The 22712-nt window shown below is 62.6% G+C and overlaps 1 protein-coding gene across 1 annotated transcript; it reads right to left on the reverse strand.

Moving 5' to 3' along the window:
- Positions 1-1621: 1621 nt before the first annotated feature.
- Positions 1622-20226, reverse strand: LOC116863122 (zinc finger protein GLIS2-like). Its single transcript, XM_032850619.1, is given in 9 exon segments — positions 1622-2060; positions 2062-2471; positions 3295-3413; positions 3509-3642; positions 3767-3874; positions 3876-3944; positions 4733-4905; positions 5709-5951; positions 20190-20226. Coding segments are annotated over 8 exon segments (1575 nt in total). The 5' UTR covers positions 5881-5951; positions 20190-20226; the 3' UTR covers positions 1622-1670.
- Between the last annotated feature and the right edge of the window lie 2486 nt (positions 20227-22712).

Consider the following 22712-nt stretch of genomic DNA (forward strand, 5'->3'; position numbering starts at 1 on the left):
CCCTGTTCCTCTGCTCCCTGGGCTTGAGTCTCAGAGCCCTGGCCCCCAGCTGGGGACTTAAGGCCAGGGTCCTGTGTGGGGCCTGAGGAAAGGAGACCAGCTCCCTCCTGTTCTGCTCACAGCCCCTTCAAGGGGCAGAGCCAGCACTGCCAGGCCCTGTTAGGGCACCCCCTCTAGGACAGAAGGGCAGTTGGGAGAGGGTAGAGTCCGCAGGGCTGCTGAGCACCCCCTGCTGGCCCACAGCCTCCAGTTCTACAGCAGGGGAAACGGAGTGCTTGGTCATGTGGCTGAGGGGCCAGGAGTCCTGGCTGCTGGGCCAGCGCCTCCCAGGCGGCACCAGGCCACCTCCAGAGAGGGAGCAGCGAGGGCTCAGGGTGAGGGGAAGCATCTGCCGGGGCCCCGAGGCCTGGTGGGATCGGGCAGTGGGCTGTGGGGCACATGGAGCACCAGCATCCTTAGCTTATTCTGGTCCATGCCATGGGGGAGGTGGTGGGCAGGGGTGGGGACACCTCTAAGACAGAGGCTCTGGGAAATAGCCAACAGACACAACCATGTCTTAAATCCAGGCTCCTTCCTCTAGCTTCCCCTTCCCAGGCAGAGGGCTTGGGCACTCCTATGGCCATCCTTGTTTGCTTCTCCACCCCCAAGCCCAGGGCTTTCAGTCCATGGCCTCTGGAGAGCTCCCATGCCCAGCACTGGCCTGGAGCCCTACCTCCCCTATGTGCTTGGCTGTGACTTGACACCCCCAGAATAGGAGCTGTGTCCCAGCCTGGGGTTGTCCCTGGCCAGCCTCCCACCTCCTGACACCCTGCAAACCCCCATAGTCCCTTGTGCAGAGCGGCACTACCCTAAGCCAAGCCCTGCCCCACCTGTTCCCTGAGCCAAGCGAGGGCCTGGCGTCCTGGCATCTCCCTTCCTCGCTCAGGGCTCCACTGCCCACGCTCCCAGGGCTCCCTGAAAGTAGAGGGAGAAGGCCCAGCAGTGAAGGGGCAGGTGAGTGGTCAGCAGTCCCCTCACTGTGGACAGCATCCAGCCCAGGGAAGGGGCCGAGCCTCAGGTAGTGCTGGCTATTTTTGGACGGGCTAGTAGTGAGGGGCAGCTGGCAGAGCGGGCCTCCCTCTCTGAGTTTGGAGGCGCCTTGTCATAGGGATAAGGTGGCTTCTTCCTGTGGCTTTGCCTGCGTCTGTCTTGCTCTCCCTCTGGAGGGTGGGCCAGAGGGAAAGGGGTCAAGAAGCCCCAAGAACAGGGGCCCAGAGAGGCTAGGCAGGATGGGGACATGGCTGGCAGGTAGGCAAGGCAGGGAGGGAGGATGACCTACCCAGGCTGGTGAATGGATGAGGGAGGCACGGGGCGGGGGAGGGTAGCCTGGGAGACTGAGGGCTAAGTGGAGGGCAGGGCAGGAGGCGAGTGAGGCCTTAGCACCCAGGAGCACGGCTCACCCTGGCTGGCAGCACCAGCCCCTGTTCCGGAGCCTGGGACACCACCAATGACCTTCTAGCACCATCCTTGCTGCCTAGCTTGTCTGGGGCTGGGTCTGCCTGGGGGACCCAGCCAACCAGGCCCCGGGGGCAGGAGGACATTATTGCTATTTCGCAGAAAAGTTTCCGTTCGTCGGGGGGCAGGGTTGGGAGCTGCTAGCCGGGCTGCGGGTAGCCGTCCAGCAGGCAGGTTCAGTTCACCACGGCTGGCTTGAGCAGCACAGAGCCCGGCGGAATGACCACCCAACCAGGGGCGAGTGCCTCCGGGCTGCTGGCTGCCGAGCCGACGCCTGTGGACAGGTCCAGCGCAGTGCCTGGCAGCAGGGGGAGTCCGTCAGGGCTTGGCCGGGAGCGGCTGCTCTCAGTCCTCTCCAGGGGCGTCTTGCGGCCCTCCATGCCCAGAGACCTGGCTGGCACTGCCCCACGCCCCTTCTCCCCCTCAGCCTTGCCGCCAGCGGAGCCAGCGAGGAGGGAGACCACAGGCAGGCCCAGTCCACCAGCCCCAAAGGGTGAGGGCAGCAGCGGGTTCTTAGCCAGATTGAGGGGCAAGACAGGGCCTGGCAGCCCAGGGCCCATGCCGCCCGGCCCCCCCACCACCCCCGCCATTGCCACAGGCTAGGGCACTGAGGTCAAGGGGGCCGGGGGCCAGGGGCAGGGGCAGGCCGGGCAGGCTGGGGCCTCCGAAGAGGGCAGCAGGGTTGGGGATGATGATCTGGGCTCCGCTGACGTAGGGGCTGCCGTCAGGGGTGGGCAGTGGTGGCTTGGGGGGCGGGCGCAGTTGCAGGAGCTCTTGCTGCTCAGGAGACACGAAGTGGCCGTGGGCCTTGATGTGCTTGCGCAGCGAGCTGGGGTCCGTGTAGCGCTTGTGGCAGCCGGGCATCTTGCAGTAGTAGGGCTTGTCCACATAGTGGGTGCGCGTGTGCTTGAAGCGGTCGCTGGAGTTGGAGTAGCGCTTGTTGCAGCCCTCGTAGGGGCAGACGTAGGGCTTCTCACCTGTGGGGCGGGGCAGGCATGAGGGGCCTCTGTGCACACAGGGCGGCCCCAGGACCTTCACCCTAGACCGCGGTCCCCCCCGAGAGCACCAACTGTCCGATGGAAGGGGCAGTGTCCCCAGCACTGGCACGAGATCTGATCCCAGGTGCAGACAGCAGGGCATGGCCACGGAGAAGCTGGCCTGATCACCCCCCGCTCTGCTGTGGCCTATGTGTGTGCCTTTGGCCTTAGTCCTGTGCTCTAAATTGGGGATGACAGTGATCACTTCGACAGGCAGGACTGCAGATCTGCTTAGATGCAGGGGGCCCTGGGGGCCCACAGTGAGCACTGCAGAATGCCCTGTACGCTGGATTTGGTCCTGGCGCAGCAGAATGCCTCCAGATTGACCCCATGTCTGGTAGCTGCTCCAGGCGGGGCGCCCTTGACCTGCGGCTGGCCCGCAGCGAGATGTGCTGTGTGAGGGGAAGGGTACGCGGCAGACTGCGCTCCCAGACTTCGTACAGAATTAACTCCAGTGTGTCACTGCTGGCTTTTTAATACATCTGATTGAAGGAATTTCGTTACCATTCATCTCACCTATTCCTTTGTCCTTTCTTCAATGCAGCAATTAGGACCTCTTATTTTTTGGCGATGAGGAAGTTTAAAATTAGGTGTGTGGCTCTGTCGCCAGCGCCTGCGGTCGGCAGTGAGCGCCGCCTAGTGGGCGGCACCCAGTGGATGGTCACGCTGAGGAGGGTGCCGGGGCCACACAGAAGATGGATCCGAGGATCGCACCCCCCCCGAGAGGCTTCCCCTCGCACCGTGCCCCCTCCCGGCTGCTCACCTGTGTGCGAGCGGTTGTGGATCTTCAGATTCTCCAGGCGGGAGAAGCTCTTGCTGCAGGTCGGGCAGCGGTGCGGCTTCTCGTTGGTGTGTGTGCGGATGTGGATGAGCATCTTGTACCTGCTCCCGGGAGGCCACAGGGGAGCTCGACGCCGCTCGCCGGACACCCAAGCCCCCTCCCGCTCCTCCCCAGCACCCCCCTCGCTCCCCCTCACCTAGCATTGAAGCCTCGTCCGTGGCGGGCACAGCCCTCCCAGTGGCAGCAGTACCCCGCGTCCTTCTCGGGCTTGACGTGGTGGTCGTTGACATGATCCACCAGGTCTTGGAGGAGCTCGAAGAGCTGGTTACACTACGGGGCCAGGGAGTGTTCTGAGTCTGCGTGGGGCCGCCCACCCCAGCCTGGGAGCGTTCTGAGTCTGCGTGGGGCTGCCTACCCCAGCCCCGACCCCCATCTTCCTGGCCCCCCCACTCACCTTGGCCCAGCGACACACCAGCTGTTTGGGCAGGGGGAGCTCTGGTGAGAGGCACTTGTCCTTGGGGGCGGTAAGGAAGGAGGAAGCAGGCAGATGCAGGGCCCCCCCCGGAGCCCAGAGGCAGGAAGAACTGGAAGGAACTGGGGATGCCATCCAGATAACGCAGAGGCTGGAAGTCCTGGGGGGGGCAGGGAGAAGGCAGAGTGGGCTAGTGCTCCCCGCTGGGCCAGCAGGCCCACACCTGCTCTGTCTCCTTCTGTGGCAGGTTGAGTTGTCCCAGTTCCAACCCCCTGTACCTGTGACTATGAGCCTAGTTGGAAATAGGGTGTCTGTAGATGCAATCAAGTTAAGTCATACTGGGGGCGCTGGGGTGACTCAGTCGGCTAAGCATCTGACTCTTGATTTTAGCTCAGGTCACGATCTCAGGGTTGTGAGATCAAATCCAGCTTGGGCTCCGCACTGGGCATAGAGCCTGCTTATTAAGATTCCCTCTCTCCCTCTCCCTCTGTCCCCCACCCCCATTCTCTCCCTCTCTCTCTACCCCCACCTCTGCTCACTCTCTTTCTCTCTCTCCCTCTCAAAAAGGAAAAAAAAAAAAGAAAGAAAGATCATACTGGATTGGGGAGAACTAAATCCAGTGACGGGTGTCTTCATAAGAGAAAGGGAGATTTGAACTCAGAAATAAACAACAGAGGAAGAAGGCAAAGTAGCACCAGAGGCAGAGATTGGAATGACACAGCTACAAGGCAGGGGACACCGGGAGCCACCAGAAGCTGTAAAGAAGCAAGTAAAGATTCTTGCCCAGAGCCTTCGGAGGGAGCACAGCCCTGTCAATACCTTGATTTCAGACTTTAGCTTCCAGAACTGCGACAGAATAATACATTTCTATTGTTCTAAGTCACCCAGTTTGTAGTCCTTTCCAGGAGACCAGTACAAATCTTTCCAGAACCCTCACGCCCTCCTTACCGGGGCAGCAGGCACTGCAGGCAGGTCTCCGTTGCCCTGGCGCTCAGGGGACAGCGAGCTGCTGCCATTGGGAGAGTCCAGCCCGGACGGCGGTGACAAGCTGAGGTCCACCAGAGGGGCCGCCGAAAAACGTCCTTCTACCTTCTCGGGGAACTTGGGGTTCAGCAGGAAGCCTAAGGGAGAAGCATTCTTCAGGGGTACTAGATCGGGAGTCTCCGAATCCCCCACCGTGACCCTGGAAGCAGATACCAGCCACACCGCCAGACCACCCTGGGACCCCAAGCATCTGAGCAGCAGCCTGCACAGCTGAGAGTGTGGCCTTCGCCACCAGGAGAGCTCAGCCGCTGGGTAAGCCCGTGAGTGGGAAGTACCCACTGAACAGGAGCTTGAAGCCAGGCTCCTGGCCTGCTGTCACCCTGCCAGCTGGGGACCTTTCTGACCTCTCCTGGGCCTCTTCCTGCCTCTCTGCGCCCTTCTATAAGAGGGGTTTGGGCCACGTTGCTTCCAGAGCCTTCTAGCTCAGACGTGGTGGGTCTGGTTGTCAGGTGGGTCCTGGGCAGGCAGAGTGGAAGTCCAGAGCCCCAAGCACCCCCAAGAAGCACTTCTCTGGGCTCAGTCCCCAATCTGCACGGACTTGACTGACCAGCCACGCTGCCTCAAAGCCCAGGAGTCGGTCACAGGGCCTTGGTATCCCCTGCTCCCCCTTACCAGCTCCTCCATGTCCTCCCCGAGGCCTAGTTTGAATCCTGGCTCTGCTGTGCCAGCTTCATGGACTGGGTAGGTCAGTTGCCTCCCCCCAGGGACAGTGTCACCTCCAGAGACAAACTGCTGGGAGGATAAATGGACAGAGCTCTAGCTCTAAGCTGAAAGCTGCGAGGGGCTTGCTCACATCCTGGGGGACACACCTTGGACGTTCTTCCCATTGCCATGGCTCCATCGGGGCCGGAGACCCCCTGCCCTGCCAGGGGTTCTGTACCTGAGGGCGGGGAGCCCGGAGAGCCCGGGGTGGGGCTGTCATCCACCAAGCCGAGCTCCCTGTGCAGAGCTCGGTGCCGGACCACACTCAGCGTCCTCTCCCGCTTTTCTCTTGCCGCCCGGAGCTTGGTGATGCTCAGCTTCAGGTCGAGCGGCTCGTCCAAGGAGTGCATGGTGATGGGGCGCTGGGTCGGAGGTGGCTGCAGGCAGCGGTGCGCCCCCAAGCTGGGATTCAGGCAGGAACCTGGGGGAGGACAGGAATACTGTGACACGGTGATCTCAGGCTTCTCGGGCTGCACCTAAGGGCTGCACCCACAGAAGCCACCAGGGGAGGGAGGCACGGCTGTGTGGCAGCGTGAGCACTGTCTCCCTGGGAAGGGGGACCCTGAGGGGCTCTGGCCCAGGGACACAGGAGCACCAGCCACCTACTGAGAGCTTTGATGTTCACTGCCCTCAAGTCTTTTCTAGAGGCAAAGCTCAGAGAGTCCATTTTGCCATGAAACTGAGTTTTAGAGATATTGCCTCAGGTCACAGAGCTAAGAAGTGGCAAAGCGACCAGCTTCAAGGCCAGATCTTCTGGGAACTGGTCAGCCAAGTCCCAAAGGTCATTTCTGACCAAGTGGGAAGTTGTGCTCGGGATCACATGCCTGATTTGAGCCTGAGGACCCAGAACCAAACCAGAAGAGCAACAAGCGTCTTCCAAGGTCACTGTTAGTGGCTCTCCGCTACTGATCGCCAAGCGCTCACTGTGGGAGGCCTCCCAGGCAGCTGTGGTCACCTGCAAGGGAAGGAGGCTGAGAGCTTGTCTCAGGTGAGCTGTGCAGAGCCTGGCCCAAGGGATGGGGGTGCAGACAGGGGGCCTTGCCTCCCACGTAAGTTCCAGAAGAAAGGTGCCCATAGGCACGGGGAGCTCGAGGGCTCTGGGTCACCACCAGGGGGCAGCTGGGGACTGTGGCCCAACCAGGCCAGCCCTGGACAGGGTTGGAGGGAAGTAGACCAGCTCTGTCTGGTGGTTAGTAAGAACATACTTCCATCATTTTTTTTTGGGGGGGGGGTGATGATATTCTTTTATTATAAGTTCTCACGCTGGTATTTTCACGGTTTCTTAGAAATTATCAATGGTGTGACCCAAGAACAAGGTCAACTCTATTCCAACCTCCAACTTTTTCCAGGGGCAACCTTTCCACATGTGGTCGAAGTGTGTCCTTGCATTTGCTAATTGAGGTGATTACACCTTGAAAATCTATCTGTTGAACAAGCCAACACTATGAGATACTCCACATCATTCACCAAATGCACGTTTTCATAATTTAATACAGAACACCCCAGAACCACCACATGGCACATGACCATACATTTCAGCTGTGCGTGTGTGTGTTTGTGTGTGTGTACATGTGTGCACACGTGCCTCTCTCTCTCTCTCTCTCTGGGAACCAGAGTTGCCCACGTATGTGCTTAACAGAGCCCAAAGGAGGAGGACAGCCCTCACATCCCCACTCATCTTTCCTCCAGGCCATGCACCTCAGCAACTTTGGACAATCTTCTCTGGTCCCAAGTCCTGGCCCATCCATCTCCCTTGACAAGCTCTCCTTCTGCCAAGACCCTTCAGGCACACAGGGAACAAGGCAGTCCCCTACCTCAATTAGGACCCTCTGCTTTGAGGACATCCCAAGACCCTACCAGCACATGGCTAAATATCGGAGCCCAAGGAGAGGCAGCCACTCTTGTTTGTGGGACCCAGTCTGTGACCTGACTTGTCCCAGTTAAACTGCATCAGGTGGGACCAGTCAGATCTGTTTGGATCCACTGCCAGGCCGAGCATGGGCCAGGGGCTCCCAGTGAGGTAAGTGGGGCTGGGATCAGGCTGCTACCCTGTCCTTTAGGAGCTCCAGACCCAAGGCAGGCAGGCAGGTGGGTGGGTGACAGTGATGGATGGACCTGGGCCCCTTCCACTCTCCTCTGGCTGGGCAGGGAGCTGCCCTCTGCCTGACCCCCCTCCCCCAGTTATGTCTGTCTGTCTGCCTGTCCCTCCACCTGTTTATTTTTAGACACAGGCCCAGTCCAACCTCCCTGAAGCTCCTCTGCGCTGGGAGCCTGGGAGGGGAGGAAGGAAGTAAATATTTATGCTGATTAAGAATTCAGGAGCCAGGAAGGGCTGGTGGCCTGGTCCCTCAGCTGGCCTAGGGCCATAGGCCTCCCCACAGCCTCCAGCCTCCACCCCCAACTGGACCTTCCAGAGAAGGGGACCATGTGTGCTGGATGGTCTGGGAACTGGGAATTCAAATTGATGCTTTGGCAACCCTGCCCAGGTAACATCCTTTGGCATCTTCCTTACTGCCCTCTGCCCTAGGCCAGAAGGGGTCCAGGGAGGAGCCCTAGACACGGGGTCATCTTGTTCTTAAGACCTGCAGGAGACATGCCTCAACATACAACTAGGGAGCCCCCCCCTCCAAGAGGAACCTGTTTGCCAGGAGGGGTAGGCACAGTACCCAGGTGGGAGTGGGGACTCCAGCACCCCCCCCTTAATCAGCAGGCCCAGTCCCCAGAGAACCTCTCCCAAACACATACATACACACTTCCTGTCACTGGGTTCTGCCCAAGGAAGCAGGGATTCATTCCCACAAAGAACCCAGAACCCAGTCCAGAGACCCAGCCACCCCCACTCCTTTGGGAAAGGAGGAAGAATCCAGCCCAAAAGCCTGCTGCTCTCAGCATCTCCCAACCCCAGCCTGGCCCCACCCAGAACTGTCCTCCAGAAGGGGGCCCCACACCAACGTGAAGACCCCCCATGACCTCTCTCCTGTCCTGACCCTGGCCAACCTCAAGATGTCTCCTTCCACTCCCCACCCCCAAGCTTGCAGAAGCCATTTCTGAACCGGGCTCTGCTCTTTGTTCCGCGGCTGGGTGAAGGGAGGACGGCGACAGCCAGGGTGGCACTCTCCTGGGCCTCGGAGGCTCACAAGAGAAGGCGGCAGGCCCGTCACCGGATTCGACGCTCCCGACACCCAGGCGGGCAGGAGGGAGGACACTCGGGCGTCGCGTTTCCCAGAGCCGGCGAGGGCCGCCCAGAAGGGTGCCGCGCGTGGCTCCTAGGGGGCAGGCGAGCTTCGGAAGCGGCAGCAGAGCCCGCGGCCGGGCGCGACCCCTCGCCGCAGGCGGGCGGGCGGGGAGGCGGCGCCGAGGTGGTCGCGCTGCCGGGCGCCGCGCCGCTACTCCAGCTGCGAAAGGAACTAATTAGAGCCCAGGGAGCGGGAGGAAGCGGGGCGGCGCGGGGACCACCGGGGCGGCAGGGCGGGCGCGGGACCGCGGCCGGCCTCCCCGCGGGGCGGGGGGGGTCACCCCGAGGGTGGGCCGCGCTGGCCCCCCAGGGCCCGGCCCCCGCCCGCCGCGCCCGCCCCGCCGGCCGGGCCCAGACAATGGCGGCTATTGTGCGCCCGCCCCGCGGCGCGCAGACGGCCCCCAGCTGCAGCGCCCGGCGAGCGCCCCCGCCCGGCCTACCTGGCGGCCGAGCCCACCCGCGGCGGGCGGGGCGAGCGCGGGGCGAGCGCGGGGGGCCTGGGAAACCGAGGCCGGGACCGCTACCGACCGCGCCAGGGTGCTGTGTAGTGGGGTGGGACGCATACCCGACGCGGCGGGGGGCGGTGAGCAGGCGTCCAGCACTACCCTGTGCCAAGCACCGGCTGTCCAAGAATTCTCTGAGCCCTGTAAAACCCCTACTGGGAGGAGATGCCGTCGTTGCCCCTGTCGTACACATGGGGAAACTGAGGTTCGAAGTCACCAGGCTCGGGGGAGTGGGCTGGACTCCGCTCTGGATAAAGCCTCTCCTTCCCTGCCTGGAGGAGGTCAGCCGGCTGGCCCAGGGATTGGAGGGCAGCCTGTGTAGGTGGAGGGGGCAGCTAGGCATATCCACCCTGAGAAACACTCAGGGGCTCCTTGCCCGAAGCAGAGAGGACAGGACTCTCTGTAAGATGGGAGCTCTCCCTGCCCACCCCACAGCAGCATGGGGCCATGTAAGGGACACCCCTTACTGCCCCTGTGGTCCTGATACTGCCCCTTGGTCAGCCATGGCCCATCTGGCCTAGGACTTGGGGACAGGGGTCTAAGATGCACCTTGCAAAAGCCCAGTGGCTTTCTTGATATGGCATGGAAAGGGGACGTAAGTCCCCAGCCTCCCCTGTGCTCTGTGGGTGCTGGGGTGTTTGGTGCCTGGGATGATTGCTACCAACATGCAGTTCTCACAGATGGGGAAGCTGAGGGCTGGAGTGGGGAGCAAGCCCACTGGAAGGCTTGGGTGAAGGTTACATGACAACAGGACCAACAGCCAGTCTGACAGACAGTCAGACGAAGAGCCAGCACCTGTTAAGGCAGGTTCTGGCCACCCCTATTTTACAAATGTAAAAACTGAGGCTCAGGGAGATTAAGCAACCCATCCAAGATCACACAGCTTGTCTGTGGCCGAACTGGATTTCAAGCCCAGGTGAGTCCAGAAGCCATGTTCACTATCAGCCTTTCCTTTGCCCATGGATGTTGGGAGGGGAGGGCAGGCAAAAAGGGTCCAGCTTGGCACCCCCTCCCCACCCAGTGGTTTGTGGGAGCTAGGTACAGAAGCTAGGAGGGGCAGCAGGCAGTGGGTGGGCACTGGAGGGGCCAGCTGGGGGCGGGGGGCGCCCACAGGGAGGCTTGGAGAGTTGAGGGCAGATCCGCTGCCAAAGCAAACGGCCCCACATTCCTGGGAACTGCTCCGGCTCCCTCCCTGCTCTGGCCAAGAGCTCCACCCTCCTGGCGGCAGGGGCTGGGGGTAGGGGTAGAGGCAGACCTCATCCTCTCAGTACCCCCCTTTCTGAGCAGGCAGCAGAGTATGGGTCCAAATCCAGTCAGACCACCTGGGTCTCCCCCTTGATCTGCCACTTCCTGTCCATGTGACTTTCGGCAGGTCACCTCCCTGTCTTATTGTCCCGGCCTCCAAAAGGGGATGATGGTAACCATAATAACTTCTCATTGGATTTTGGGTGGTGATGCACACATCCAGTGATTTCTTAATGTTTCCCATTATTATGTAATATTCAGCAACTAAAATAATGCTGGGCCCATAGTAGGTACTCGAGCAAACTTATTGAATTAACTGTCACCATCACTGACACGCCCAGCCTTTGGCTAGTCTAGAGCAATGAGGACCGCTGGGTGGGGGACGGACGCTCCGCATGGTATCCACAGACAACACTGTCTCAGCCTCACCTGAGCGCACCTGGCTTTCACCATAAGGTGCAACTAAACGAGCTCATGCCCCTCAAAGGGCCTCCGACATCAGCTGTCCTGGGCAGTGGCCACGGCAGACCCTAGCCACCTTCCGGAGCCCAAATGCTCAAAGAAAAGGAGGGAGGTCCCAGAGGCCCTGAGGAGCCCTGGAGGGAGCAGACCTCCTCCCAGGACCCAGGGGAGGGGCTTATCCTGAGGCCTTGCCTGCCTGGCAGGTCCCAGGAGAGGGGCCAGGGCTGGCCGCACTTCCTTTAAGACCAAGGGTTTGCCTTCCCTGGGAACCTCTCCCTAGGCAGGCCAGCCCCTCTCCCATCCCAAGATGGGGCCTCCCCAGATTCCCCGGGGGCCGGGGGTGAGGGAGCAAGTGCCCTGGGTGGATCAGCGAGGGTTGAGCTCTCTGTCCTTAGTCATGGGGGCCTCAGGAAAGCCCTCAGCTGGGCAGCACCTGAATAGGGGTGCGTGCTAGGAACTTCTCCCGCGGGCATGTTTAGATGGTGCTACCCGGAGTCAGGCGAGCTGGTGCTGGTCTTCTGTGCTCTCGCCCCTGGCTGTGGGGCCTCAGATGGGTCCCTGTTGCCCCCTACAAGCCCTGGTCAGAAACACAGGTACCACAGAAAGGGGCCAGCTCACCGGGCAAGGTGGGGGTTGGGGACATCCCGCAGGAGGAGCTTGGCCCTGTGCCGGGCACGCAGGAGATGTGGCTCCGAGGGTTCTTGTTCCTGGCCCTGGGCTGGGGGTGCCCCATGCAATAACTTAGCCTGCCAAGGTCACCCAGATACTTGAGCAGTGCCTGAAGCTGGAAGGATCACAGCTGGCTCCCCAGCGCTACCCCCACGCCAACCGCTCCCCCAGTCCTGGCTTCCCCAATGCTGCCAGGCTGGGGGTGGTAGCAACTCAACACATGGACCCCACCCACATATGCACAAGCACACTCACACAGATGTGCATGCCTGTCCAGCTGCAGGGGCCAGCCTGGCACAGAGGCCTCCCTTAGGCCCCCATTTCAGCGGCCTCCACCCCCTACTGCCTGCCTGCCTGCAGCCACCTTTGTACAACTATGTCTGGTATTTTCCTGTCTGCCCAGCTTGCTGGGGGGTTGGGGGGGGAGGTGGTGCGTGGGGCTTTGAGCACTGCCTGCACCTGGGCCTCTGCCAGAGGCAAGCCCGCCAAGCACCCCCCACGCATGCCCTCAGAGTGGGAAGGGAAGAGCTGGCCCCAGGCTGCCCAAATCCCCAGGAGGAGCTGGCATGGGGGTGGGGGGAGCCCGATAGGGACACACACTCACTGAGGCCTCGGCAGGAGCAGTCGAGGCCCCGCTAGGCAGCACTGCCACTCAGGATGGACAGGCAGAGCTGGGCACTCTGCCAGAATTTCCTGGGGCCAGCGAAGGCCATGGCCAGTGTCCCACAGGACATGGGCGGGCACCCACCGCACCCCAACATAGAGGCAATGCATATGTGTCACACCTGTGCTCAAACACCAAACAGAGGACACAGCATGTGACCAGCAGCCGGTCTGGGACTCAGGAGTTACGAGGACGAGCCGCAGGGATGAGGCCCAGGCCCCAAAGGGAAGGAAACACCGCAGTTTCCCAACCAGGTCAGGCTCTGAGACAACCCGATAAGCACCTCCCGAGTCCTGGGGGCTTGCCCACGGCTCACCCCTCCCACTACCCCGGGACAAGCACCAGGCCCACGGAATGGCACCTGCCAACTGGGAGCCGAGGCTGGCAAGGCGGGCTCTGGACTTTGGCCCTCCCCTCCCTCCGCCTCATTTACCCCACCGCTCAGTTATGCATTCCAACACCAGGCCCTCCAACCCACTCAGTCCCGGGGGCCTCCAGATGAATGAGGATGAAAGGCCCCTGGACCTCAGTGGGGGAGCTTGAGCAGCGGGGTGGGGGAGGGCTGCTCCCAAGCAGTGGGGACATGGGGTGAAGTGTTGGGACATCGGGTCCTAACTTGTTCTGCAGCCCAGACAGGCTCCCGCTCAGCATCACCATTCATCCTCCCGGTCCCCCCACAAATTAGGTGCTAGTCTCCATTTTCCAGATGGGGGAGAGTGAGGCTTAGAGAGGTTCAATCACCTGCCAAGGTGACAGAGCTTGCAAGTAGCACATCTGGGGGTTTACTGCCAGGTTCCAAAGCCCACACTCTTTCTGTGCCCAGTGCTGTAGAGGCTGGAGCTGTGGCCCCAGCTGACCTTCCGCAAAACTGCTTGTCACTTAGAAGAGAAGGAGGCCCAAGAGCGGGTCTGGGCCAGGACCTGGAGGGCACCGGAAGCCATGGAGTGCTCTACACAGAAAGTACCCTCCTCTTTTCCAGGCCAGAGGCTCCTGCCCTCAAGCTCTCCCCTGCAGCACCTCCTTTCTCAGGATTCCCTTTCTTTCTCCCACAAGCCCGATGCTCACCTCTTCAATGCCAGGCCCCCTGTACACCCTTCCACATTCTCACATTCTCCCCCAGCTGCCACTTGCCTCCGACCCCTTCCTGCAGCAAGTCTTCCATGATTTACCCTCTCTGGCCTCAGACTCTTGGCCGCAGGTGCCTGACTGATGACTGAGCAGAGGACCTGCTCCTGTCCCTGCGTTGCTGAGGGAAGCATCCCCAGCCCTCCGGCGGCCTGGGCTGCCCGCCACGGTCATCCAGGGTCCAAGTCCTCGCTCCTGCTGTAATGCCACCGACTCATGAACACACCTTGGATGCCTGACTCTGCACACGGAGAGTGACATGCACTGCCCCGACCTTTGGCCCCAGCACTTAACCCCTGCTGCTGGCATTCAGCGCCTCATTCCAAGAAGGGAGTCCTAGAGCCCGGGAAGCCCTCCTGGAGGGGACCACTGCAGTTTCCCACGGCCCCTATGCTGAGCTGACCCCCTCCACCATTGGGAACTGGGCAGCGATGCCAAGTGCTGTGGGCTCAAGGCCAGAAAACCCGGCCTGCCCCAATCTGATGTGGGCAAAGCCCTGGGCCTCAGTTTCCCCATCCAGGAAAGGAAGGGGCTGGCCTCAAGTCCCCTGGAGCTTGAGCTCCCTAACCACTCCCTGAACAGCACCATCACACCCGCCCTCCGCTCTTCCTGGCACTCAGCAATGTCCGTTGAAGGAATGAATCCAACTGTGGGGCCCACCAGCCGTGTGAGGTGGGGAAGGATGGAAGGGCTGAGCCCCAAGAAGGAAGTGGCTTGCCCAAGGTCAAGGTGAGAGCCGGGGCCTGGGCCATGGCACAGAGGCCTCCTCCTCCCCGTCCAGGGCAAAGGACCCGTGAGCAGACCTGGATGAGGATGGGGTGGCCAGCATCGCCCTGATTCACTTGGGATGACTGGTAGGGCCCAGTTCCCCCAGCTTCTCTCCTGCCACTCCCACCCAGGGCTGGCATGGGGCCAACCCCCAGAGCAGCCAGTGACCAGGCCCGACAGGGGCCCTGCCATGACTTCTGGACTCCACCCCCACACCCCTCCCCTCCCCACCCCTGCCCACAGCCCCTCTTCCCTGCCTCCCCCACCTGTCCCCAGCTTGTCCCATCTGGCAGCAAAGCAAGTCTAGAAGCTGGGGGCAGTCTCCAAACCCAAAAGGAAACACCCACTGGGTAGTGCCCTGTCAGGCCTGGCCTGCTGCAGGCCCTTGGGGGGCCCAGGGTCCACAGCACCCAGTAGGGTGAGCCCTAGGTGTCCTGAGGTGGTGGTGTGGGCCTGGCCTGAAAGAGGGTGGGGCTGGCAGGCAGACAGCCAGCAGTACTGGGTGGGGGGGAGCTTTAGAACAGGCAGGACAATGGAGGGCCCCATAGCCCAGGGGGGAGGGGGACAGGGCAGCTCAGGGGCAGTCAGCCTGAAAGTGTGGGGAGGGGGGTTGGGGGGCTCTGGATGTAGGAGGGAGTGGCCCAGGGGAGAAATGGCTCAGGCTCGCTGGGACTTGCCAGCCAAACCCAGATGGACGATGGGGAGAAGGGAGGGCTTCCTCTGGACACAGCTGCCCCCACGTCATGCCCTCATGCCCACATAGGGGATGGGGGGATAGAGCGGGGGACAGTAGAGCCGAGGGGATTCCCACGTTGAACTGACATTTCAGGGGCCAGGGCCAGACAGCCTTGGGCTCGGGTCCCCCTCTGTCCCTCCCTAACCCCAAGTGATCCCAGGCCAAGCCCTCAAATCTCTGAGTGTCAGTTCCCCCCCAGTAGCCTCCACCCGCAGGCTTCGGACTCCCAGGGTCCCAGTGGGGCACTAGCCTGTGAGTGCATTTGTGCAAAGGAGACAAGACCCTCTGTCAGCTGGGCAGGATTGTTTTCCCAGGACTGAGTCAGGCAGCTCGGCGGTCTCCTGGGGCCTCCGGAGCCTCCCACCAGTCCTTGGCCATGACTGGAGGAGGGGGCCAGGGGCTGGGTCAGTCCCCTCCCCGGGCAGCCATCTGCCAAGGCAGGAGGACGTGTGAGCACACATGTCGCACGCAGCATCGCGGGGCCGTCCCTGTACTACCTGGTTTCACAGGCACTGAAGACAAAGGGCCCGAGGAAGGCCCAGCCTCTCCTCAGACCCCCAGTCATGGCACTGGAAGATTCTCAGGCCCTCTGCCCATCCCCCATCAGGGGCATCTGGAGCAGATGGAAAGCCCCCCAACGCACACCCCAATGCTGGAATCACTTCACATCCCCGTGCCCCCAGGCTCCTCCCAGCCTGACCACCAGTTAACCAGAACACTCCATCCCATCTGGGAGGGGAAGGAGGAGAAGGCCAGAGCTCCGGCCCCTCAAGATGCCCAGAGCCGAGGCCCCTTCCCTGCCCAGCCTGAGGGAGCTTGGAAGAGAAGCATCCTAGGGTGCTAGGATGGCAGATCCGGCTCCGGGGCTCCCTGGGGGCCAGCTGGGTAGAGGCCCCCCCCAGAGCTCCCCTGGGATGGCCCCATACCACTAGTGCTGGAATGCGAAGAAGGGCCAGGGGCCCCTGCAAACCTCGGCCAGGCCTCACCTCCCCCACAGAGCAGTCTGGAGTTAAGGCCAGTGAAAGGGTGAGGTTTGGGGGCCAAGTATACACAGCTGCTGGGGCAGCTTGGGTTCCCCTCCAGAACAGGATCCCTTGTCAACCCAGGCTGGGAAACTGACCACCAGGTACCACCCCACCAGCCAGAACAGATCCAGGAACTTGGGCCCAGAAGACCACTGGCCCTATTCCAGCCAAAGCTTTAGTTTCCTTGTTTGTCAGTGATCAATGGATCTTCCTCACTGGGCTGATATGGCAATTCTAGGTGACAGATGTCAAGCCCTGCCAAGTTCCCGGGGCTGCTGGAAGGTGGGAATTTTCTCTGGGAGTTGCTCTCCCCATGCCGCTCCTTCCCCAGACCCCCTGCCTCCCTAGGGACCTCAGCAGGCACTGTCGTGAGCTGGAGAACAGCAGAGGTTTGCAGAGCTGGGCTGGAGCCCCAGAGAGAATGGGGGTCTCTCTACTCCAGGCCATGCCCCTACACAGGACCCCCCAGCAGCCCATCCTCTCCTGTCCCAGCAGCAAAGCCTCAACCCTGGTGGGTCAGCAGAGCACCAGAAGTGCTACTGGAGGTGGGAAATACTGAGTCCCCGGCCCTAGCAGCACCTGACTCAGAATTCACCAGGCTGGCGCCGAGGCGGGGGTTGGGGGGATGTGTCCCAAGGGGCTTTGCAAAAGCTGTGCTCCTCCACACCCAGGTTTGATGGCAGGCTGGGGAAAGGCCGGGCATCCCATCTCAGAGAGGGGATGCCCCACACCTATTGGGGCCATAGCAAGGGAACCAACTCAGGCAAGGGAGAGCTGCCTCTTTCTGGCTGGCCCTGAGCTGCCCCCTCACCAGCCATGGGCGTTCCCCACCTCCAGGTGAAGGGGGGATCGCCAGGCACCTTCCACCAGTCACCCTCTGGCCTCCATCATCTGTGTGAGATATAAAATCACATTAAGAACCCTAACTAGAGGGGCGCCTGGGTGGCTCAGTGAGTTAAGGTCAGGTCATGATCCCAGGGTCCTGGGATGGAGCCCCGCATCAGGCTCTCTGCTCAGCAGGGAGCCTGCTTCCTCCTTTCTCTCTGCCTGCCTCTCTGCCTACTTGTGATCTCTGTCTGACAAATAAATAAATAAAATCTTTAAAAAAAAAAAAAAAAAGAAAAGAAAAAGGAACCCTGACTAGAGGGAAGCACCCCCTGCAGCCTCAGAAAAGCTTCTTGCCCCCATTCCACCCAGCTCAGGGCCTCCCGGCTGCAGGCTGAATGCCCTGCTTGGATGAGGGGCCTCCACGGCCTCCCCTCCAACCTGGCCCCGTATGCAACCTGGGGAGACATCCGGGGCCAGAGGGGAGAGCCAGGAGCAGCCATCTCCCCCACCAAACCCCAGTGTGCCTCCCAGCACCAGGGCCCCACCCCAAATGCCTCCCAACCAGCTCCTCGGCAGGCGGCAGGCCCCAGCCCCAACATCTGGTCCCCCAGCCACAGCTGTCGCCACCCTCCCTCATCCTGGGATTGCCCCAAACTCTGCCCAGCGCCCATCCCCACCCCACCCCCCTCGCCCAAGTGGGAAATTCGGATTCCAGGCCAGTCCGGGTAGATGAAAACGCACATGGGAAAATGTCGTCAGGAAAACACATTCTTCCTTCTATACCACAGTTCAGACCCCAGGAGGATTAGGTGGCAGAAGACACTCCCACCGCCTGGGGCCAAGGCCAGGCCGGGGAAGGAGGGGAGAGGGGAGTGTGGGAGCCACAAGGTGGGGCTGAGAGTAGTCCAGGGCCTCTGACAGGCCCCAAGGAGGGTCCCTGGCAGAGCTCTGTCCTCCTGCAGGCGGGTTCGCCCTCCACGGGCACTCCCAGTGAGGGGAGCCCAGGCAGGAGACACGGCTGTGGCTACCCCATCTGCAGCTGGCTTCTGAGAAACAACAAAAGCTTTGGGGGGACGCGGTTCCCATGATTGTTTGAAATGAGGTTTCTGGATGTCTGCGGCATCCAGTTGTTCATACTGGCTCCACCCACGGATAATTGAGAGTTGGCTTTTGTTGGCCTGACCCCACTTCTCAGTACCCCCCCCCCAACAAATTTTCTGAGGGACTCTAGCTCGGGAAGTTCACCTTGTCTGACTTCTTGGTTTTACGGATGAGGAAACTGAGACCCAGAAAGGGGGTGAGAGGGAGCTGCCCCACCGGCCCCCGGGAGTTGGTGGCCTGGCCCAAACTCCAATCCAGGAGATCAGATTCCCAGGCCAGGGGCTTTTCCCACTCACCCTCAATGCTGTGGCCTGGCTCAACCGAATCCCCCAAAGCCACCGACTCTAAAAGCAGTGGTGCCTGGAAGTGGGGTGACTCACAGTCTGGCTTCCTGGGGCACCCCCTCCCCATCAGTGAGGGAGGGACTGGCAGGTGTCCCTGTGTAGAGAGCCAGGAGCAGGGAGAGGCCCCCCAGGGGACCTGGGCCAGGGTCACTCAGGGGCCAAAGAGCCCCAGCTGGAGGGATTTAACACCAAAGGTCAAAGGTCACAGACAGGGAAGGGTGGGCAGGCTCTGGGGGTCAGAGGGTCAGCGCTAATGGCAGCTCCGGAAAGGAGGGGGAGGGTAAGGAGCTAAGGAAAACAGGGCCGCTTCCAAGGGGTCCTCAACCTCCATAAACTGTGCCCCAACCCCCTGGCACTGCCTCCTGTCTGGCTGGTTGTGGACAGGGCCAAGTAGACCTGGGGGTGGGTTGTAAAATGGACTGGGCTAGAGCTTGGAAAGGGGTGTCCTGGGAAGGGCTCCCCAGGTGCAGCCCTTCCCCCAGAGTGGGCGAGGGCCAGCTGGGAGGCCCAGCCCAGGCCCAGAGGGGAGAAGGAGGAGCAGAGGGGGAAGGCTCCGAGGTCACCGGGGAGGGATGTGTGGGGAGGGACGTGTGGGACGGGCTAGAACAGCTGTGGCACTGTGGCACCAGGAGCGGGGCTTGGAGGGGACTGGGTGGGTGGGCAGACGGAAGGGGTCAGTTTCCCCTTCTCTGAGCTTGGGAGCTGTGAAAGGCCCTGGGGGACCGGAGTGTCTCCAGCTGACCCTCAGCTTCAGCTAAGCCCCACCTTCCCTCCAGGACGTAAGACCCTCAGGAAGGCCACCTCTGAAGACCACAGCTCAGGCCCTGTCCCTGGCCTAGACCAAGAGCCACGAGAGCCCAGGCCTTGGCCAGGTCTGCGGCCGGCCTGGCTGCCCCCTCAGTGTCAAGCTTTCCCTTCAGAGCCAAGATCCTGGGCTGTGATGGCTGGGGGCCCAGGGCTCCTCCCAGGATCCCTTCCCGCTTCCCAGGCTCCAGGGCAGGGCCAGGATCCCTGCAACCATCACTGCCCCGGGTGGACAGGCCAGGCGGTCCTTCCTGGACAGGCAGACAAGCAGCATGCTGCCCTGCTGTGGCCTGAGTACCCGACAGGCCAGGGCAGTGTGCCAAGGCCTCCAGGTGCCAGCCTGGCTTCCAGCCCCACTCCCGGGGGCCTGCGGGGAAGCAGGGTGCCTGTATCTCCCTCCCTCGGGATGCACCTGCCTGCCTCGCCCCCTCCCCCACTCCCTCCGGACCCTTCTTCAGGCCCTTTGGATACCCCTGCCCTCTTCACTTTGCCAGCTTCTTCTGCTTCCACCCAGACAGCAGTGGAGGAGGAGCAAGTGCCAGACAGGACTCCGGCTCCCAGGCCCAACGCGGCTGCACCCCGTCCTGACCCCCAGAGACGCCTCCCTCCCCCGGCCGGGGAAGGGCCCAGGCTAACCAGGCGCAGCAGTGGGGAGACTTTCCGGGACAAGGGAGGAGACACCTTTCAAACCCCGTCCTAGAAACAGCCCCGGCGCAGCCCTGGGAAGGGGCGACTGCCCGGCTGCCCCAGACAACTTTGTGCCCAGGCTCCGGGGGCCCCCCTCACCCTGCAGCGCGCCCCCACCGCGGCCGCCCAACTTCCCCGCCGAAGTTTGCTCCCGCCGTGGGCCCGGCCGTGGGTCGACCGGGCCTCCGGACGGAGGGAGGGAAGGAAGCACGAGAGAGACGGAGAGACGGAGGGACGGGGCCAGGGAGCCGGCGAGGGAGGGAGCGCGCGAGCCAAGCGAGCGAGGGAGCGAGCGCAGGGGCCCCGGCGAGGGCTCACAATGGCCCGGGGCGAGGCGGGGACGCGGGAGGAGGAGGCGACCCTGGGGTCCCGCAGCCCCCTGCAGGCCCCCGCGCGACAGCCCTGCCCCCCCCGCCGCCCTCCCAGTCCCGTCCCCACGGCGCGACGCCCCGGGTCTTCCTACCTCGGCGGCGGGGGCGGTCGGGCTCCCGGCTGCGGGCTCCGGCGGTCGGGGGGGCGGCAGGGGAGCGAGCGGGGGAGGGGCCGGGGCGGGCGGGGGCCGGGGCGCGAGGCTCACGGGGCGCGGGCTCCCCTGGCACGGCCGCCCGGCTCCCGGCCGCTCCGCCACATCTGCAGCTCCGGCAGGGAAGGTGGCCGCGGCGGCCGGGCCGTGCGGGGATGTCTTAGAGAGGGAGGGAGGAGGGAGGAGGGAGGCGGCGGGAGGAGGGCCGGGCAAGCCTCGGAGGAGGGGGAGGAGGAGGGGCGCGGGGGGCGGCCTTGCTCCCTCCTCCCTCCCCCGCTAGTTCCCTCGCGCCCGCCCTCCCAGCAAACCCCTCTCGCCGCGGCGGCCCCAGGCCCGGGGCGCCAGCTGCCAGGCGGGGCGTGCGCGTCGGGGGGAGGGGGCGGCCGGGAGTCGGCGCTGGGCCGGGGGAGGGGAGGGAGCGAGGGCGGCGGGGCCGCGAGGAGAGGGTACCGGGAGGGAGGGGGCGCCGGGCCGCGGCGGAGCGGCGCGCGCCGCCTCGGCCCCATCCTCGGGTACATCCCCTCCCGCCGCGGCCCCGCCCCCGGCCCGAGGGCAGCGCTGGGACACGGCCCGGAGGTGGCCTGGGGGTGGCGGCGGCGGAGGGGGGGGGAGAGGGATGTCCCGCCCTTGGGGAAGCCGGGGGAGGGGGCAGGCGCGCCGTTGACCGGAGGGAGGGCGTGCGGGCCCAGAGGAAAAGCCCCGAAGACCGGGAAGATGGAGGAGGTCGCTGCGGCCGAGGGGGCGGGGGCCCCTCGCCTCCCTCCTGCGGGGTCACCTTGGCCAGGCCCCCCCGCGGCCCCGGGCTGCGGGGAGGGCGGTAGGAATGCCTCTCCGCAGGCCCTGATTTCTCCGCCCAACCCAGTTCCAGGAACGCGCGGGCAGCGCCGGGCGGGCAGAGGCCCCGGCTCCGGATTCGGGGAGGCGCAAGCCAGGGTTCGAGGCCGGGATCAGACCCTCCCTCCAGGTCCCGGGTTGGTCCCCCCGCCCGTGGAATTAGGACGAGGTCCGGCCGGGAGCAGTTCGGGCTTCCGCTCGGCCCCAGGCTTGGGACAACCTGCGTCCCCAGCCTGAGCTCCGCCGGGGTCCTTGGTCTCGCCCGGACCCTCCGCTCCCGGCGTGGCGCCCAAGCTTAGGAGGTGGAAGGAGTGGATGACGGCGCGTGCTAAAGCCCAGCACCCGCCTAAACTGTCTTTTCCTGAAGCTTATCCCGGGCTCGCGTTCTTGAGTGTGTCGTGTTTGGGCCAATCTGGAGCCCCTGCCCAGTTATGTTCTCGCTGCTCTGCTGTCGGGTCGCAATCTTGGTTCAAAAACAGTCCTCCTGCTATTGGCCAGCCCTGCCACCTCACGGTTGGCCTTGAGTCCAGGAGAGGAAAAGCATCTTGTAGGTGAGGCATCTGACTCCCCGTGTAACTTTGTCCTCTTGTGTGCATTTGATGCCGCTGTCCCTGGCAGAGCAGAGGCCGGTGGGTCTCCTGGCACAGTTCTTGGCACATAGTAGGTGCTCAAGGCATTGTACGATGGACACAGGACAGGTGCTCATTACATGTTAAGCCAATGTACATGTTTCATAAATGGACACAGAATTCCTGCTCTTAAATTGTTGCATGGATGCACAGTAGATGCTTACTATATTTTGGGCAAATGGATACATGGTTGGTGCTTATGATGGTGGAATGAATGGCCACATACTAGGTACTCATGACCTACATGAATACATCAGAGTAGGTGCTCATGAACTTGTTGGGCGATACTCGAAGGACATGTAGGCCTGGAAAGGAGCGATTTGGAGGTGACCTCTCCTGCCCCCACCCCGCCCCGACTTCTCTACTGCGGATAATGTGGAGTGAGACCAGGTTAAACATTAGCCGGCAGATGGGCCTGGGGGCAGGCCAGCTTTGGGACCTAGCACCTTCCAGGAGGGGGCTGTTAAGGGCCGACTCTCCAGGTCCGCGCGGTGTGTGGGGCGGGGCAGGGGCTGAGGGCCGCAGAGCGCCCCCTCCCGGCTTCTGGAATCTCGACGATTCAGCCTGCAGCGCGGCCCAGCGGCTGGAGGCAAAGCGTCGTCAAACCTCCGTAGGTCCGCCTCCAGCCCTGGGGGAATCTAGGTATACTGAAAAAAAAGGTGTGCAAGAGGCTACTTTTAGGGCGCCTGGGTGGCTCAGTGGGTTAAGCCTCTGCCTTCGGCTCAGGTCATGATCTCAGGGTTCTGGGATCGAGCCCCGCATCAGGCTCTCTGCTCTGCAGTGAGCCTGCTTCCTCCTCTCTCTGCCTGCCTCTCTGCCTGCTTGCGATCTCTCTCTCTGTGTCAAATAAATAAATAAAATCTTAAAAAAAAAAAAAAAAAGAGGTTGGGGCGCCTGGGTGGCTCAGTGGGTTGGGCCGCTGCCTTCGGCTCAGGTCATGATCTCGGGGTCCTGGGATCGAGCCCCGCATCGGGCTCTCTGCTCAGCAGGGAGCCTGCTG

This window comes from Lontra canadensis, unplaced genomic scaffold (genome assembly GCF_010015895.1).
Source record: "Lontra canadensis isolate GAN:19392208 unplaced genomic scaffold, GSC_riverotter_1.0 scaffold570, whole genome shotgun sequence".
Lineage (NCBI taxonomy): Eukaryota > Metazoa > Chordata > Mammalia > Carnivora > Mustelidae > Lontra > Lontra canadensis.